Genomic DNA, 18,821 nt, shown 5'->3' with positions numbered 1-18,821 from the left:
ATCTATGTTTTTTCGTCAGCCAATGGTAAAGGAAGAATAAAAATACAGTACTGTTACAATCGCCAGTTCTGGTTATGCTTATCAGTCATCAGAGTGTAGTCTAATAATCTGGAAAAAAATGCTTTCTGTATCTTCATTAAAAATATATTACAATAATTTATTACATATGCTTTCTTTTCACCTCTCTCCATTGGCACACAGGCTCAACCTCAAATTAGTAACAACTGAACCGTTGTCTGACTTTGGTAAAATTTTCACTTTATTAGTAGTGCACCAACACATGGAAATACAACAGCAACAGCAAAAAAAAAAAATCACGTTTTGTTATGACCGCATGTCTCCAACTGAATGGGAGGAAGTTCAAGAGCAGCATACACACTGAATGTTGATATTAACATCTCAATAAGTGTACCAAAAAGTGAAGCACAGTTAAATACCATATTGCTTTATTGCGCTATGATGCAGGCCCACTGAACTGCATGAAGAGGAGCTGTGAAATTCCCACCGGAAATCTAAGGCAGCACCATTTTAAAGGCCGTTCATTAATATACTCTTCAACCCCTTATTAACTACACAATTACAGAAAATTTCAGAAAAATATTTTATTCTTACATGTATTTACAGTAAGACAAACAGGATGTCACAGGCGTTGTGCATACCTGTATTAGACCATTTTTCCATAAATGACAGTAAGATGTTGTTGGTGTCTTCTCTGACATCAGCATGATTCATACTTTGCTGTTGGAGTGGAAATACCATAGTGTATTTACACACTAGTGATGAAATCTTACAATATTCTGATTAAGACCAAATGACATTATCCAACTTTTCTGGATGACTGATAACTGATAATAATAATAATAATAATAATAATAATAATAATAATTAATGTCTTTTTAAAGCCCTTACCTAAGACAGTGTACATGGATTTGTATTTCAGGTGGTTGAAAGATCAATCTTCAGGCATCCAGGTCATTAAGTCAGCGCATGCTTTGGTTTAAAATGTGGTTTTTATGCTTTTAAGCAGCCGTACTGGGCCTGGAGATGTTTAGTTTTGATTTACTTTGGACCAACTAAGCCTTAAGTTTTACACGTGGAGAGCCCACAAACAGCACACTGATGACAAGTATTGTTACTTATTGAACAGGTCGTTGTTTATGACAGCGTCATCTTTGTGGTCGTAGGTTGACATGAATCTCCTTTTTTTCCCAAATGTTGAAAAAGTGTTATTGACATCTAGATCTCTGCGATGAGCGGCCTTCAGCGTGCAGTGTGTGGTCGGCGTGCCGGGGATGTACACATTGTGCTGATAGTCCAGTGGGGGGGCCACGGGCTGCGGCAGGCCGTACCTGGGGGTCCAGGGGCGGTTCGACATTCCAGCGGATGAAGGGGACATTTTATACTCTATGAACAATGACAACAGTAGGAACAATCGATTCAAAGGCGAAGGGAAGGGAAAAGGAAAAGCAGAAATATCACAAACTGTTTCTACACAGAATTGTTTCAATACAGTCTTAAGGTTTTTGGTTCGAATCTCACTCGTCCTCCCATACCCTTGACAGAATAACAGGTAGGCCTAGGAATATGTTGTTGTGGGTAGATCATTGTAAAGTAGGTCCTGCATAAATCGCCCTAGGAAAAAAATAGTCGGGTTCATAATAATAATAATAATAATAATAATAATAATGCAGTAAAGCAAAGTATACATTCTCACTCTCATCGTTTTGTTTGTGTGCGTTGCGTGTGTCGCACAATCAATGTTCGTGTTCAATTTCCTAGTCGACGCGTTTTTACATGGTGATGAAATTTATAGCGACATAACACAGTTTGTGACCACATGACGAAAAAACCCCTCACCCGCCCAGAGAACCCGAAGGCTGGCAGCATACCTCGCATGTGTGTACCCCAGGTCCAGTACTGGCCGGCCGCAGGTGCGATGCCGCTGTCCAGATCTCCGCGCGTGGCTTTCCGCACTAGCGTGCACTCGGCGTTAACAGAGCTGTAGCTGTGGGAGGGACGTGCGGGGGTGGAGGTGGGGGGTCGGGGTCGGGGTCGGGGTTGGGGTTGGGGGCGGGGACGGGGTGGATGGGCATCGATTTTAGGGCCGGACACAGGCAACAAACTTCCAAGAGCTGAATAGAACCTGAATGATCATCTGATTTACCCTTTAAGGGTGGAGTTTTGGTTCTTCGGTAAAGGCCAGTCCACGTTTGGCGTCTTGAGCTGCACGATAAATAAGCAGGAACATTAACAAATACTGAATGAAATTGACACGATGTCCAACACACACACACACGTACTAATGTTCAGAACACTCATCATTCATTTATTTATTAAGCAGCAACAGCCGTAGCTGAAATGAACGGCACTGCTTGAAAATGTATTTAAATTTAAAATCTGCGTTGCTGTAATTTTAACAGGGGAGGCGAGGTGGCGCAGCGGGTTTGGCCGGGTTCTGTTCTCTAGTGTGTCTGGGGTTCGAATCCTGCTTGGGATGTCCTGCGACGGACTGGCGTCCTGTCCTGGGTGTGTCCCCTCCCCAGCCTTACACCCTGTGTTGCCGGATTATGCTCCGGTTCGCCACGACCCCGCTCGGGACAAGCGGTTTCAGACACTGTGTGTGTGTGATTTTAATAGTGTCATTGATATTTGTCCCCTCACGTTCTGAAAATCTGTCTGTGGGTCGACTGCCACCTTGCGCTGAGAAGACATTGTGAGAAGAACGTGTCAGTTCTCCCTGTGATGGGTTTTACTGCATTATTACTTCTTAACCTCAAATTAATAACGCATACAAGAAGAATGCAAAAGGAAAACAAATGTTAAAGTAGGCAAATAACGTTTCATTTGGAAACTTCCTATGTTACATATTTCCCCTTTGTCATTGAACCTAGTAGTATGTCATTATAATTCTACATATTAAACACTGAATATAGTAAATTTTGTCTAACACACACGCACATAGATGCTGAAACTGCACAAAATATGCTCAAAATCCCAGATCTGAACTGTAACGGGGCGACATTGTTTAAACAATCTGAAAAGATTTTTTTTTTCATTTTCTTCATGATGATAACGCATTTTATACGATACATTGCGACACAATTGTTCCTATGTTGTTTCAACCGAAAATGTGACCTGTCTCTGAAGGGGGTCCGAGGCAGTTTTTTCCTTTTACAGCCACATTTCACAGCAAATATCCAATAATGAGCCTATATACATGAACACGGTAATGACAATGACTGTTCACCTTCATAAATACCTTCCTCGCAGTTCACTTAAAAACACAATGAGAATGTTAATCAAAGCTCCATTTGAAGTCTTATGGCTCCATCTAGTGGATTAAATCGGCCAGTGTCGGATATTTGCTCCCCTTAAGAATTCAAGCACATAAAGCTCCTTTGACATCCCTGGTCAAGACAATGCAAGCAGATCTACAGGCGCACCACGTCCCACACGTGTCTTACATTCCTGAGGCCGATCCCTTTCATCCCCCGAAAATAAGGGTCAAAACCGACCGCAAGTGTGTTACAAGGTCTCCACGATCGTTTCTAATTGTCTTCTAGAATTCACAGAAAATAGCTCCTTTTTTTCGAAACAGAAGTAATTAAATGAGCAGTTGTGCAAGTACTGGAATCGTATGAGAATTTTATTAAGTGATGAATAACTGCTCATTTTATAAAACACTACCAAATCTTTTTGTGAAACTGGATCGGTGATTTCATTGTCAGCTGTCCAGTCCCAGTCGATACCACGTATTCTTCTTGCACAGATTTAGAATAAACCGACGTTTGCAGCGAATAGTTTAACCCGCAAAACCAAGGTCTCGAAACGGTCGCGCGGCGTCATTATTCTTAAGCTTTATTTAGCGGACTGAAGTATTCAGTTAACAAGTTTAAAACGACCCCCCCAATACGGCAGGGAATTCGTCCTATATCAATCCAGGGTAGCTACACCGATCAAGGGCACTACAGCAGAGAGGAGTGGGATTCGAACCCTCAGACTGAAAGACAATCCAAAACACTTGACTACTTCTCACCTGTTCCCTGTGATATATTTACACTTGATGTTAACAACAAAGCGGGGAAGCGAGGCGAAAGGGTATACTGGGCAGATTCAGGGTACAATCAGCTATCAAAACACTGGAGCCTGAAAACAGACTTTTTTTTTTTATTACTGTGAGCCTTATGAATATTGCAAGAGAGCGCCCGTCTTTTTTTCTGTGGACAGACCATTTCTGTATATCAGAGAAACCCGAGTGTGAAAAAGTTTCTGCTGAAATTGACATACTCTAACTGCTGTGTTCTTTGAACGATTCTCTCTTCATATTTACAGCAGTCACGCAGCAACGCGAGGTGTGTATGGCGCCGCGGACTCAAATGTGCGCGTCGGTTTACCAGCGGCTGCGGCTTCTCCGGTGGCTGCGATCGTCGCCTTTCGAGCGGAAGGTTCCCCCATCAAACGCTCCTCCAGCTCTACTCTAGTACCCTTGTTCAAGACACTGGCCCAGAATTACTGCAGTAAAAAAAAAAAATACCCTCTGACACTGTAAGTCACCTTGGACAATGTCGGCGTCCGAAAAAAAAAAAAAAGGTTCGTGATTATTTGTGGCGCGAAGCAGAGCGTGAATCAAACAAATCGGTTCGCTCAATCACTGTGCCTCGGAGAGAAATCCATCATTTCCCATTTATGCTCATATACGTGGCCATACAGGTAATAATGATGCGCCTGATGCGAAACGCGCGGGAAGCGCGATTAGCGCGCGTTTACCTCGCTCGGGGCGACCGGCTCGTTGTTGGCAGCGGTGCCGCGCTTGTGCGCGCACCACGAGGACACGAGGTTCTCGGCGCCCTTCGCGTTGTTCCGCGGGCTCGTGGGGCCGCACGGCTTGAGGAACATGAAGTCACTCTTGGCGGACTCGGGGGTCAGGCACACTTTGTAGCAGTAGCCTTGGGACAGGGCTCCGCTGCCATTGACCTCCACGCAGTTGGTGGGCACTTTGTTGCCAGAAGATATCTGCACGTTGATGTTGGATTTCTTGTAGACGTCCGACGGCGGCTCGTGCCGAAAGCCACAGCAGGCGCCCACCGAGGAGCTGTATTCCCGAATGGACTCTCTGTCCTTGTAGCACTTCACGGCTGCCAGGACGATGATGGCCACGAGAAATATGAAAGATATGGTGCTTAAAGACACGATCAGATAAAGTGTGAGGTTGCCGGGGGACTGGGGGCTCGCCGGGAGGTCGCCGAAGTCGGACATGGGCTCCGGCACGCTGTCAACTACTGACAACATGATGGACACGGTGGCCGAAAGGGGCGGCTGACCGTTGTCCTTGACCAGAATGACCAGTCTTTGCCTTGTGGCGTCTTTGTCCACAAATCTGCGGATGGTCCTCACCTCTCCGGTGTAAAGGGCGACGCTGAAGAGCCCCGGGTCGGTCGCTTGGAGGAGCTGGTAGGAAAGGCGCGAGTTTTGCCCCGCGTCCGCGTCCACTGCCGTGATCTTTGCCACGAGGTAGCCGGAGTCCACGGACCTCGGCACCATCTCCGTGGCCACGGTGCCGTTTCTGGGCAGAGGCGACACGATGACCGGCGCGTTGTCGTTCTGGTCCAGGACGAACACGTTGACCGTCACGTTGGTGCTCAGAGGGGGGAAGCCGGCATCCTGGGCTTGGACTCGGATCTGGAAGCTCCTCAGCTGCTCGTAGTCGAAGGAGCGCAGCGCGTAGATGTTGCCGTTGTCCGAGTTGATGGACACGTACGTGGACACGGGCATGCCTTGGATCTGGTCCTCGAGGATGGAGTAGGACAGATAGGCGTTCTGGTTGGAATCGGGATCGAAGGCGGTCACGGAGCAAATGGAAGCGCCGGGGGCATTGTTCTCCGTCACGTACACGGTGTACGAGGGCTGCACGAAGCGGGGGGGGTTGTCGTTGATGTCCGACACCTGCACCAGAACGGTCTTCCTGGTGAAGAGAGGCGAGGCTCCCAAGTCGCTGGCGGTCAGCGTGATGTTGTACTCGGACACCGTCTCCCTGTCCAGGAAGTCGCTCGTGACCAAAGTGTAGTAGTTTTTGAAGGACGAGTGAAGCTGAAAGGGGATGTTGCCCGGGATCTGACAGTCCACGTCGCCGTTTTCTCCGGAGTCCCGGTCCATCACACTGATGACGGCGATCACGGTGCCGGGAGGCGCGTCCTCCTGGACAGGTGTGGACACGGACGTGAGGATGACTTCTGGCGCGTTGTCATTCACGTCCAAAATATCCACGAGCACTTTGCAGTGCACGGCCACAGCCGAGGGACCTTTGTCCTTAGCTTGCACGTACAGTTCGTACACGCGGGCTTTTTCGTAGTCCACGAGCCCCTTCACCCGAATTTCACCGGTGTGAGAGTCCACGCTGAAGAGCTCGCGCACTCTGAGCGGCGCGTGCCCGCTGAACGAGTAGCAGATCTCCCCGTTCGAGCCCTCGTCCAGGTCGGTGGCGTTCAGCTTCAGCACGAGGGTGCCCCTGGGAGAATTTTCAACCAGCCTCCCCCTGTAGAAAGGCTGCTCGAAAACGGGCACGTTGTCGTTGGCATCCAGCACCGTGACGCTGATTTTCGCCGTGCCCGACCTCTCCGGAGCGCCCCCGTCCACGGCGGTCAGCACCATGCGGTGGGTCTTGAGCTGCTCGCGGTCCAGGGGGCTTTCCAGCACGAGCTCCGCGAACTTGCTGCCGTCGTTCCTGGTCTGGACGTCCAGGGCGAAGTGCGCGTTCGCGCTCAGCAGGTACGTGCGCAGCGAGTTGGTGCCCACGTCCTGGTCCTGCGCGCTCTCCAGGGGGAAGCGCGAACCGGGCGCCGCGGACTCCGTTATCTCCAGGTTGAAGTCGCTCCACGGGAAACTCGGAGAGTTGTCGTTCACGTCCTGAACCTCGACCTCGACCCTGTACAGTTCTAGCGGGCTTTCGATCACCACCTGCAAGTGCAGGAAGCAAGTGCCAGTGGGACTGAGCTCGCACAGCTCCTCCCGGTCCATTTTCTCGTTGACGAACAAGATGCCGTTTTCCAGGTTCACCTCCAAGTACTGCTTCCTCGCGCCAGAAACTATCCTGAATCTGCGAGCAGATAGTTTGGCCACATCCAGTCCCAGGTCCTCGGCAATGTTGCCCACGAAAGCCCCGTGCTCCAACTCCTCCGGTATGGAGTACCGAATCTGCGCCAAGACCAGCTCGAGAGCGCCCACGCACAGAGCCACGCACACGAGGTGCCCCCTGCACGTCCAGCGTCCTCCCGCAGCTCCCCGGTCCATCTCATTGGAACGGAAGCGTCAGCACGCGGGAAAAACCGGGGCGCTTCCGAAGGCGCAGCATGATCTCACTCGGGCTTGGGGATTTGAAAGGAGCGGAGCGCACTTTAAAATAACCCAAAAAGTTTTACGCGCAATATAAAGTAAGACGGACGTGTCTGAGAAAAGGCGAAGATGGTTAAAGGAAACTTCTTCGCAACAGCAGCATCTGCGCAGCGTGCTGCTCCGACTGTGCGACTCCGGACTCTGTCTCCCATTCTTCAGCGCACCAGGAATTGTGTGTCTCTGTGTGTGTGTGTGTGTGTGTCTGTCTCTGTGTCTGCGTGTGTGTGTGTGTGTGTGTGTGTGTGTGGAGGCTGGGGGTAAGAGCATGGGAGGGAGGATCATGTCTCTAAACAGCATCTTATTGGAGCTTCGGTTGTAATTACTGTACGGTGCGTTTAACTCCTTATTCCCCAGACACAGCGACTCCCTTCGTCCCTATTGGCCAGACGTGGCACGGATCCAAACGTGAAGGCATGCAGTTACTGTATTTTGAAACAAATTCTCATACGCTGTGTCCTTATAGCTACAGAGCTGCAGCACATTAAGGAATGTGTTTTGTATCACTTGTATATTGTAAATTCATACAAATAAATATATTAATAATATGAATATAATTTAGAGTATATACATCCAACAATATACTTGGGAATCGCATTTTAGGTTTCTTTCCCCCCACAGACCACCACTGAACTATTACTATTCATTTGCGATCGAAATTCCTAGAAGGTGAGTCAACTGCAGACGCTAATTGGACCAACTGTTTGAATTAGACAAATGAAGTTTGTGCTCCAATTGTGTGGATGTAATGTTTTCCTAGACAGTCTTCCTCGGAACTGCACCCCCTCTCCCCCCCCCCCCCCCCCCCCCCCCCGCAGTCGTGCGCGGTTCGCAACTCGAGGTAATTCCTCCTCTTAGCCTTCAAACATGTCCAAGCCCCATTCCGGCGGAGGCAATTACAAAAGCCGAAGAAAGTCCGTCTCGCATCCTCACTGATCCTTCCACCACCGCCTCTGAAAAAAAGTTAAATCCCCGGTTTAAATAACCAGCAAACACAATCTGTTCGGAGACTTAACCTCAAGCAGATGGTTAAGCTTCTGCAGAAAATGATTGCGTTTCTGGAAACACGCTTTCCCCGAGTCTCCTGTTCTTTTTAATTAACGAAGTGGGGGATTAGTTTGTAGCTCTCCGGGATCAGCCGTTGCCGAACGGAATAACACAAATGTTTCCTGATAAATAATCCCCGAGCTCCATGTTGAACACGCATCTTTCCGCACTCTCGGTGTCAGCTGCACATTAACGCATTTCACAGGAAGCTCTACGCTGATAATAACATATTTTACCCCCACTGTTCACGCCAAGAATCAGTGGGCAGAGCAGAACCCCCCCAAGTGTGCGCAGCACCTTCTCACATATAATCGTCTAGAGGAAAAAGGAACAGCCGCTCAAACTAAAGAAAGACATTTGTCACCGGGCGGATGGGGATCTGAAGTTCTGTTAATGCTTGTTTTAAATTAATGATGTAATAATGCATAATTACGTACTTATTCCATATAGGCATCAATGCTTAAGATTATTACTGTAGGCAGGTCTCTTTTGACTCATCATTTAGAACTTGGGTAATTACTCCGTGGATAGGGAATACACGCCTCACAAAAATGAGCCTTGAGCGCCACCTACTGGACATAAATCTCAGCTGAAAATTTCTGCCCCGAAAAAAGTGATGACATTTTCATCGGCGTGTAGTTCTGAAGAACGTGCGTATTTGTTGTAATACAAGGAGTTGCAGTTTTAAAAATATTTTCACTGCTTTGCTTCTCAACATATTTGTTACGCACTTCAACGGACAATTTCCATTGATTGTAATGTCCAGTTTTCTAAATACGTGACAGGTATACACTTCATAGCTACGTTATAGCCCCGATTCATAGTATAAAAAACAAATTAATTACATAGTACTGGTAAATTAATGGAGAACACAGGATCATCTTCTTCTTATTTTACTGCAAGGCAGGGGGCAGACACTGACACTATCAACCTGGGACATTTACAGTACTTAAATACTTTTTTCCTTCCACCACCAGCTCAACCACCATACACACGGAGACCCCGCATGCCCCACCACTGATGACCACTTTCAGATTACCAAGGACTTACCTGTGAGTGAAAACTTAACAATAATAATTTGCGCAACTCAAATGACAATTAACAGGAAGAACATTTTTTGTTTTTCTAAGTTTTGTTATTAGGGATATCTGCAGGCCAAATAGATTTCACGAGTACATAGTGAATAGTCTATGATTAAGAGGTTAAACCAGAGTTTTAAAACCACATTTGTTAAAATGTGTTTTAAGTTACTGCATAATGTTGCTTTATAAGGGATTCAACTCAGTTATTTAAGTTAAAATATAAAGATTTTTCTTAGTGTTTTTTTTTTATTTGACACAAGTCTTGTTCTGGCGCTGTAGACGACATGACCTATCCTTGTGCGCCATCGTGTGGCGATTTTCAGGTATTGCTCGATGTCCCCATCACATCCACTGAAGACTATTTCTAATGAATGTCGTCAGAATTCATTGAATACGGTGTTTCACGGTTGGCAGCAGTGCCGGTGGTTTGATCATTTCGTTCTGAGATTCTTTCACATGGACACTGCAAAAACATGTAGAAATATATAAAGTCCTAACATTTTAGTGGAGGGGGGTGCAGTGGTGTGGCGGGCTTGGCCGGGTCCTGCTCTCTAGTGGGTCTGGGGTTCGAATCCTGCTTGGGGTGCCTTGCAATGGATTGGTGTCCCATCCTGGGTGTGTACCCCTCCTCCTATGCCCTGCGTTGCCGGGTTAGGCTCCGGCTCACCGCAACCCTGCTTGGGATAAACGGCTTCAGTTAATGTGTCTGGGCATTTCAATGAAATTGCTGCCAGTATTAATATGACTAATTGGAAGGGATACTCTACATACCTGTACTGTTATTTAGGTGCCAGGCAACCCTAGAATATGACACAGAAGACCTGCGGCCTCAGCTGAGAGCAGCCTGCAGCAAAGACAGGAGCTCAGGCCCACCTCTCAGTGTTCTGGGTCACCACGAAAAGAGCAAAGTTAATTGTGCTCCAAAGGGTCTCTGATTCATGTACGAAAAAAGCAGCGTAGGCTGTATTATAAATACAACCGCAGCACAGCTCAACACCGCATTGACGCACATATACAGTATTGTACCTGTCTTTCTGGAGGATTCCCTTTCAACGGCGCCTTCCTGGGGCCTCTTCTTTATTTTCCTTAAGACATTAGCCTGATGGCCTTATTTTGACACTTCCCTACAATTTTAGAAAGGCATTCTGTAACAGCATGTGCAGAAACTGAAGGTCAAGAACACAGAGGGTAATTTACTTTGTTTGTTATTTGACTGTTAGTTACGTTACTACGCTCTACCAGGACAACCAGGCCTGAGCTACAGTTGACAGCCAACAGGGGGAAACAAAGACCATTGGAGACACAAGTCTTGATTTTTTTTTTTTTTTAATTTTATTTTCATTTTTTACTGCACCTCTCTTTAGTGTTTCTGGAATGTTTCGTCATATTTATAACTCTGAGAGTCCGCCAGCGACAGGAACATGTACTTTAACTTCTAAAACAGGACCAGGGCATGTTATGTAAGTGGAATTACTTATGGTAAATATCATCTCAAGTAAACTTCTAAAATTAGATCAGGAAATTAAATAATGAAACTGAGCATGTATTTCTGTAATATCATTCAATTCTAGTTAAAATATGTGTTTTCATTTAATTTTCTTATTATTCGTTATTCAAAGACAAACCCTGACATATTCATACACACACACTCTGTGCCACACCCTCATTTCACATGCAGAGAAACACACACCTGCTAAATGTTTGATACTCACTGCAATACAGCACTTAAAACAGTGTGGTGTGCTAATGTAGTCGGATCCATTTCTTTAGGCTCTGATCATTTTCACTTTGTATCCAGTTTCTTCGGAGTCTGACGATTTTTTTTAACTTTCTGCTTCTGTGTGTGAGTTTACACCCTTCCTGAGGATGGCTGGTCCTGATTATGACGACAGATGTGCTGCGAGAGGGAAGGAAATTAGTGGACACAGGAACAGAGGGTTGAAAGAAGAGACAAGAGAATGGATGAAGAGAGTGGTTTTCTTTCGGCCACGGTGACACCGGGTCATCTCAGAGCTCCGTCTCACAGTGGCTCCTCCGCCGCTCGCACCCCAGCCCACAAAACCGCACAGTCCCGCCGAAACACAGGCCAAGGAAACCGAGGAGCCCAGCGGATGGAGGGCAAGGTGCAGGAGGAGAGGGAGCTGTCTGGGAAGGGAGAAGAAGTAAAGGAAGAAGGCCGGGGCCACATGCCGCTCAGCTGTGTAAACTGGGAGGACTGCTGCTTCTCAGGTTCCTACAGAAGACGGCAGATATTTATAGGAAACTGGCAACGCTCCCCTGTCACACCCGTTAGCAGTATTATTACTGTTACTGTATGCTTCCAAACATTAAATATTTCGGAAAAGTGCGTGCGTCTGTGTGTGTGTGTGTCTGTGCGAGTGAGAAGAAAGAGGGCGACAGAGGTACAAAGGGGGAGACTGCTCTGCTGAGAATGGAAGAACATCACGAGCAGACATGTGAGAGATGAGTAAGAAACTTGGACACACAGAGTTGACAGACACAGAAAGGAGGAACAGTGCTGAGAGCGAGTGTATGTGCGTGTCGGGATGGTACAGACGTCAGTTAATATTCCAGTATATGATTAGGGAATTCCCGCAAGTTACAGGAACTCCACCCCCCACCACTGACACACACACACACACACACACACACAGATGCATGCACAGAGGTTAGGAATTTTAGCCAGGAGCAAATTAATGCACAGGGCTGCCTGTCTGATGTCATAAGAGCTGTGAAACAATGCTGAAACAATGCTGGAATATCCAGCAGTCACTCGCATTTTTCAAAGACCCAGAAGCCCAGAGGAGGGACAGGGCTCCTTCCCCTCACCCAGTACCCCAAACTTTCTACCATTAGTTATAGCCCTTGTTAGTCAGCTCAACCAACCTGTCACTTACCCCTCTTCAGCCCCTCATAGTTCTCTTCTGGATATTTATAACCCCACGGCTCTTCATACCTGCCATCATGTTTCGTGATTGCACTTTGCTATTCATGTCCCCCTCCCAACTCCATACAAGTTATGTGTGTGACTAAAATGATTACCATCTGCACCGTTAGTCAACCTACAATGATAGATGGAACACAAAAGTTAAAGAATTAATTCATGGACAAGCAAAATAATAAATGAAGTAATGGTTGCATGAAAGCTGATCAATGCTGACTCAAAAGTTCAGGGTAATGTGAACACCAATGTTTATCAGCAACACCTGCGTTATATACATTTATAAGACACTTTTATTTAAAGCAACACAGTTATTTATCCATTTATAGAGCTGGATGTGGTATTCAAACTTGCAACCTTTGAGTTCAAACGCAGCAGCTTTGACCACTATACTATCAATTGAATAAACAGGGCTAGCAGTTACACTTATGCTACCCCACTGTCTGGTACTATATAATAGTCACACCACTGGGAAGTTTCTACTGCATAATGCTCAAGCACATCGCTGCAATTTTTGGATTTTTTTTTGAGTGAATTTTCATGCATAGTGTTTTAGTTGAGTTCAGGTGTTTCAGCCACACCCGTTGTTAACAGGTGCATGAAATCCAGCACAAAGCCATGCAATCTCCATCGACAAATGCCGGTAGTAGAATGGGTCGTTCTAAAGAGCTCAGCAACTTAAAACACAGTACTGTCATAGGATGCCACCTAAATTTCTGCTCTGCTAGATCTGTCTCAGTCGACTGTAAGTGTATTGTGAAGTAGAAGCATGTAGGAGCAAAAACAGCTCAGCCATGAAGTGGTAGACCACGCAAACTCAGAGAGTGGGGCCGGCAAGTACCGAAGAACGTAAAAATCAGCTATCCTTTGTTGTATCACTCAGTACAGAGTTCCTTCTGGAAGCAACATCAGCACCAAGAGCTGTGTACCAGCAGTTTCATGAAATGGGTTCTCATGGCCAAGTAGCTGTACACAAGCCTAAGATCACTATGTGCAATGCCAAACATTGGCTGGAGTGCTGTAAAGCATACTGCCATTGGATTCTGGAGCAGTGGAAACGTGTTCTCTGGAGTGAAGAATCACACTTTACTATCTGGCTGTCAGGTGGACGAATCTGTGTTTGGCGGATGCTAGGAGAACACTACCTTCTGGAATACATAGTGCCTACTGTAACGTTTGGTGGAGGAGGGATAATGATCTGGGGGTGTTTTTCAGGGTTCTTTAGCTCCAGTGAAGGGTACTGTTAATGCTACAGCCTACAAAGACTTTTTAGACAATTGTGCACTTCCAACTTTGCGGCAACATTTTGGGGAAGGCCCTTTTCTGTTCCAGCATGACTGTATCCCTGCACACAAAGCCAGTTCCACAAAGACCCGGTTTAACGACTTTGGTGCGGAGGAACTCGAGTAGCCTGCACACAGCCCTGACCTCAACCCTACCGAGCACCTTTGGGATGAATTGGAACAATGACTGTGAGCCAGGTCTTCTCGTCCAACATCAGTACCTGACCTCACAAATGCTCTTTTGGCTGAATGGGTACAAATTCCCACAGACACACTCCAAAATCCTATGGAAAGCCTTCTCAGAAGAGTGAAGGCTGTTACAGCTGCAAAGGGGGGCAGCTCAATATTAATGCCCATGGTTTTCTTACGAGGGGCTCATGTAAGTATGATGATCAGGTGTCCACATACTTTTGGCCATAGAGGTACAGACAGAGGGATGTGGTAGCATGACGGCATGGTGGTATGGCAGATTCAGCCAGGTGCCCACTGTGTGGCAGATCTGGGGCTTGAGCCCTGCTTAGGGTACCTTGCGATGGACTAGTGTCCAGTCCTGGGTGTGTCCCCTGTGCCCTGGGCTACCGGGTTTGGCTCTAGCTTGCCACGACCCTGCTTGGGATAAGTGATTGTAGATGATTGATGGATGGATGGTTATATCCAGTTAGCCATAGCTAAAATTCCAATTAACTAATACGTGTAGAATTACCACTGTTGTTTGTGGCGATAGTACCAAGGTCCAAATTATCCACCGAGACCTGAACTTCAGTGCTAAGCTCATATATTCAAGTCAATTGAAACCTGATGATTGCAGCATTTAGTTTAACTGCTGTTCACATTCAGTTCAACAGACTGACATTATTCCAAATGGAATATGGTCACTGGAAGAGAAAGTATTTTTTTTCCCAAGAACTCTTTTTTTTCTAAGAACTCCCCTTGATGAGTGTTCTGAAAAAATGACAACAAAAGGATATTTTAAACATACCAGAATGCAGTAGGATAAGGTTATAAAACATTCTTAATAAACATAATTGTTTTTCTTCTGAAAATAAACTTGATAAAACATAAGTTCTTCAAGGTAGCACATGTACGCTGAACTGTCTATATAATTTCTGTATCAAATGTCATGTCACTGATTTATAGGCCTCTAATTCACAAGTTCAAACAGTATGTCCTACTGTATGTAGAATAAAACTGGTCCTGTAACAAGATTAATACTGGAATAAAGGGAATGAAATCATTTGTATGTAAACTTCAATTGTATGCAAAGTAGGCCTAAAGCGATATGAAATTCAAATTCTACACCCTGCAAGAGAATCCCACCATAAGCAGGAAAAATGTCATTAAAGTAATCCAAATTTAAGTAAAAATGTAGTTAAAATACTCCGCCTTTGGTATACATGTTGACAGATGCTGTCCCCACATTCTTTTTTAAGAACCAAAACTTTTTCTTATCTCATTTAAGAGATTGTAAATATACTGTAAATATGGTGAAAGATTAAATGGCCATGACTTATGGAAAATGTTCGGATCTGCTCATCCCCGAATGAACATCTGCGCATATGGATTGTCCTAACTGCTGCTTCCCACCAGGAGTTCCATGGCTAATGATTTAAGTCACAGTGTAGGACTACCTCCAAAGACAGCTTAGCAACAAGTCTATGTCTGCGTGTCTGTGCCTGGGCCTGCTCCTCTGTATCTTCCTACCACTTTTCATTTTCCCTCTGTCAGTGCCACAAATGTCAGTGTTTGACAGGGATTACATTTATTTACATTACATTTATTCACTTAGCAGACACTTTTCTCCAGAACGACTTCCAACGAACTCTATGTAGTGTTATCAGCCCACACACCTTATTCACCAGGGTAACTTACACTGCTAGATACACTACTTACAATGGGTCACTCATCCATACATCAGTGGAACACACTCTCTGTCACTCAAACACGATGGGGGGAACCTAAACAGCGTGTCTTTGGACTGTGGGAGGTAACCAGAGCACCGAGAGGAAACCCATGCAGACACGAGGAGAACATGCAAACTCCATGGGGGGGTCTATGGGACAAAAGAAGCTCAACATTAAGGAAAACCTGTGTGGAAGGTGAAAGGGGGCACTTTATCTTATTTCATTTTATTTTTCCAGGTTTACTGAACATACTGCTGGAAAAAGTGTTAAGCCAAAATAAACTTCTGTTTACATCTCATTGATGCAAATGCTTATCTAACATTTTTTTCTCTTTTTCCAGGATACATAAATGAAGAAATAAAAGTGTAAATATAATTTACAGGTGTAAGCGTAACTAAATTTACTTTGCTAAAAGCACTAACCACTTGAGACTATATGTTTTCAGGGAATTTTTACATTGCCAACCAAGTGAGAATTCAAAATATAAACCAGTATATTTAAATTCTTTCAGAAGAGAGAAGACAAATACATCCAGTTTAATTAATTCTGTAATGACATAATCATTGATTTCAAACAACTTTATCAGACTCACTATGTGTAGCCTTGCTTTCAGAGGAGTATGACAGTGATAAATGAGAAAACTAATGATTTTAAAACATGAAATTAGTGGTACCATTAAAGTTAGCTTATTAGAGGGAAAAAAATATTTACTTAAGTGACTAAGTAAAACTGTTAAGCAAAACATGCACCCATAACTACAATGTGAAAAAGAGAAGCACCATGGATCACTGGGCCACTTGGATCACTTCACAAGCACTGAGAACATTAAGAAAAATCAGGATAAATCACGGTCAGGAAAAATGAGGACTAATGTAGGCCAATGGTTTCATCCAGAATCCTTTAATTTCAATATTTTATACATTAATTTTTTATCTTAAATCTTGATATCAGATATGAGCTCAATATGTTTTTGTTTAGCCAGCTACTGTTCAGATTTACATAAGGACTGCAAAACAACTTCAAGTGCTAATGAACAGCAAGGGACCACAAGCATATGTGGCTGAAGTCCACGTACAAGGACATTTACCATCAGAGAGGCATAACTTGCAGAATCTCAGTTTTACTCAAGATTTTTGTCTCATTGAAAATGTAACTGAAGAAGCAGTGATTTGCAATGCCCACATAATTTGACAGAGGAGAGGGAGCAGTGGCAAAACCTTTTTCATTAATTCCATGAAATGGAAAAAAAAAAAAAAGTCAAATGATACCTTCATTCAGGTCAGTTCCTTCCATGTTTCCATGTTATGTCCTTCATCTCCTTTTCACATCTCACTCAGTGCCAGGTCTGACTACCTGACTGTGTGTCTCAGTTCACTATGACTCAGAGATCTGTTAAAGCCATCATGAGGGTAGAGACAGGAACGCATATGAGTGCTGCTGAGCATAAATTTGGGCTGCTGTGTGTATTTGGGTGCGTGTCATAGGACAGTTGTTGTTTAGATGAGTCTGTTCAAGTGAGAATGTTTATCTTTGTGTGTTTGTGTAAGCCAGTATGTTTACAGTTATTGTGTTTCTCTGTAAATATGTATTTGAGACCATTTGTGCGTATTTATGCACATTCATGTGTGTTACAATGACTGTATTTGTGAGCGCTGGAGTGTTCCTGGCAGGTGTGTGTTTGTCTTTTGGAGGGCAGTGCTTTTTGGCAGTCAGCGCAAAATTTGCATTGTGCAAATATCCTGGAAAAGAGATATTTATGACTGTTGTCTGAAGTTGGGCTGAGCACTGTGGGGGCTGTGTGTGCCGTGGTCCCGGAGCAAGAAGAGATGGCTTCTCCACATGGAGAGATCATGAGCGATAAACCGGTCATGGGAGAGCACAAAAGGATGAGACAAGGATGGAGGGACTTTCAGGGAGGTCATCAAGTTTGTCATCTGGTCACTGCAGTATGGATAATTTCCAACGATGACTTTATCACAGGGCATTTTGGGTAATTACCTATGAGAATATATTGCAGTGCGCACTGCGCAGTGTGCACTGTGGATGACAAGTGAGGACAGCAGAGTACTGCATATTTTATTAAAAGTAATTTACTCTTGAGAATATTTACCAAAAATTCCACTTTTGATAAATATTTCTGCAGAAGCAGCAAGTAGAGTAGTGGTTAGGTAAAATGCAGTTAGGGCTGTCACCTTGCAGCTGAAAGACCGAGAATCCCGAGACCTGCTGCAATACTTTGCACTTAGCCTGGATTGTCCCAGTAAAAATGACCCAGCTCTATAAATGGGAAATAATTGTAAGCAGTTCACTATACCAATACAACAGTGTAAGTTCCTTTGAATAAAAGCATCAGCTATGTGAATAAATGTTAACACAATGAGTATCTGGAGTAGAGCACTGGCAGCTACATTTTAAAAAAAAACTGTCTATTCTCAGTCTGGATTTCAATATGCAGTATGGGTCACTGAGAAAAGCACAGTGCAAATCAAATGGTGGATAATTGATTATGAAACCAGCAACATGGTGCATTGTGGGTAATTACTTTCAGGGATAACTTACTATAGATTGCATTCTGGGTAATTGCCTGTCAGAAATTGGGTAGTAACTAAGATATAGGCATCACAGCATTACAGTCTTAATTAAAGTCCCTGTTCTTCCTTTCTAATTTGAACTTTGTAAAACTGTTTCAGATGTGCGGTGTCCACAGGGCAGAAGGTGTGGAGGTTTCAACTGCAAGGTTTCATTCGGAGGGCTGCAACAGCAAGACTTGCACTGGAGCGCAGAGCTATGAATGTCATCATCCTTGCTGTCAGATAGCCAGGCAGTAATCACACCCAGATCAGCCACACGTTCATGCCAAGTGAACACAGCACCCACGAAGGGTATACACTCTCGCTCACACTCGGTTGGCTGCGTGCGAGCCTTCGGTCTTGTTTTGCTTTGCAGCGGCCACTAGTGAGTAGCAGAACGAGGATATGCCGTGTGCGATCGGAGGCACAAGAGGAGCGCGAGTGTATCTTTCACAGTATATGTGGCAGTGTCACAACCTCCCTCTCACTGCTTATTTTCCTTTTTTATGTGCAACTCCAGATGTGAAGGCAGTGAAATATTAAATTACAGAAACTGGCTTGTTTCTGCACTTTGGATGTATCAAAAACAACCCTGCCCTGTAGCCCTCTCT

The 18,821-nt window shown here is 45.0% G+C and overlaps 1 protein-coding gene and 1 long non-coding RNA gene across 3 annotated transcripts; both read right to left on the bottom strand.

Annotated features, from left to right (window-relative positions):
- Positions 1–907: 907 nt before the first annotated feature.
- LOC108925503 (protocadherin beta-15) lies at positions 908–7,313 on the bottom strand. Of its 2 annotated transcripts, none has more exons than XM_018737499.2 (4): positions 4,768–7,313; positions 2,165–2,223; positions 1,890–2,005; positions 908–1,404 (listed from the first exon to the last, which is right to left on the bottom strand). In XM_018737499.2, the coding sequence occupies exons 1-4, from the start codon at positions 7,285–7,287 to the stop codon at positions 1,133–1,135; spliced, it is 2,967 nt and encodes a 988-aa protein (XP_018593015.1). In that variant the 5' UTR covers positions 7,288–7,313; the 3' UTR covers positions 908–1,132. The 2 variants fall into 2 exon arrangements, 1 of the variants encoding a protein (XP_018593015.1); XR_001965410.2 differs by lacking the exon at positions 908–1,404 and adding an exon at positions 4,395–4,512 and having other exon boundaries at positions 1,995–2,005.
- A 2,841-nt stretch (positions 7,314–10,154) lies between these two features.
- On the bottom strand, positions 10,155–11,858 carry LOC108925384 (uncharacterized). The gene is made up of 3 exons (XR_001965399.2): positions 10,542–11,858; positions 10,287–10,399; positions 10,155–10,189 (listed from the first exon to the last, which is right to left on the bottom strand). It is a non-coding gene; the product is annotated as an uncharacterized LOC108925384 (long non-coding RNA).
- Between the last annotated feature and the right edge of the window lie 6,963 nt (positions 11,859–18,821).

This window comes from Scleropages formosus, chromosome 13, assembly GCF_900964775.1.
Source record: "Scleropages formosus chromosome 13, fSclFor1.1, whole genome shotgun sequence".
Classification (NCBI taxonomy): Eukaryota; Metazoa; Chordata; class Actinopteri; order Osteoglossiformes; family Osteoglossidae; genus Scleropages; species Scleropages formosus.
This window is presented reverse-complemented; position numbering and strand designations above follow the sequence as displayed.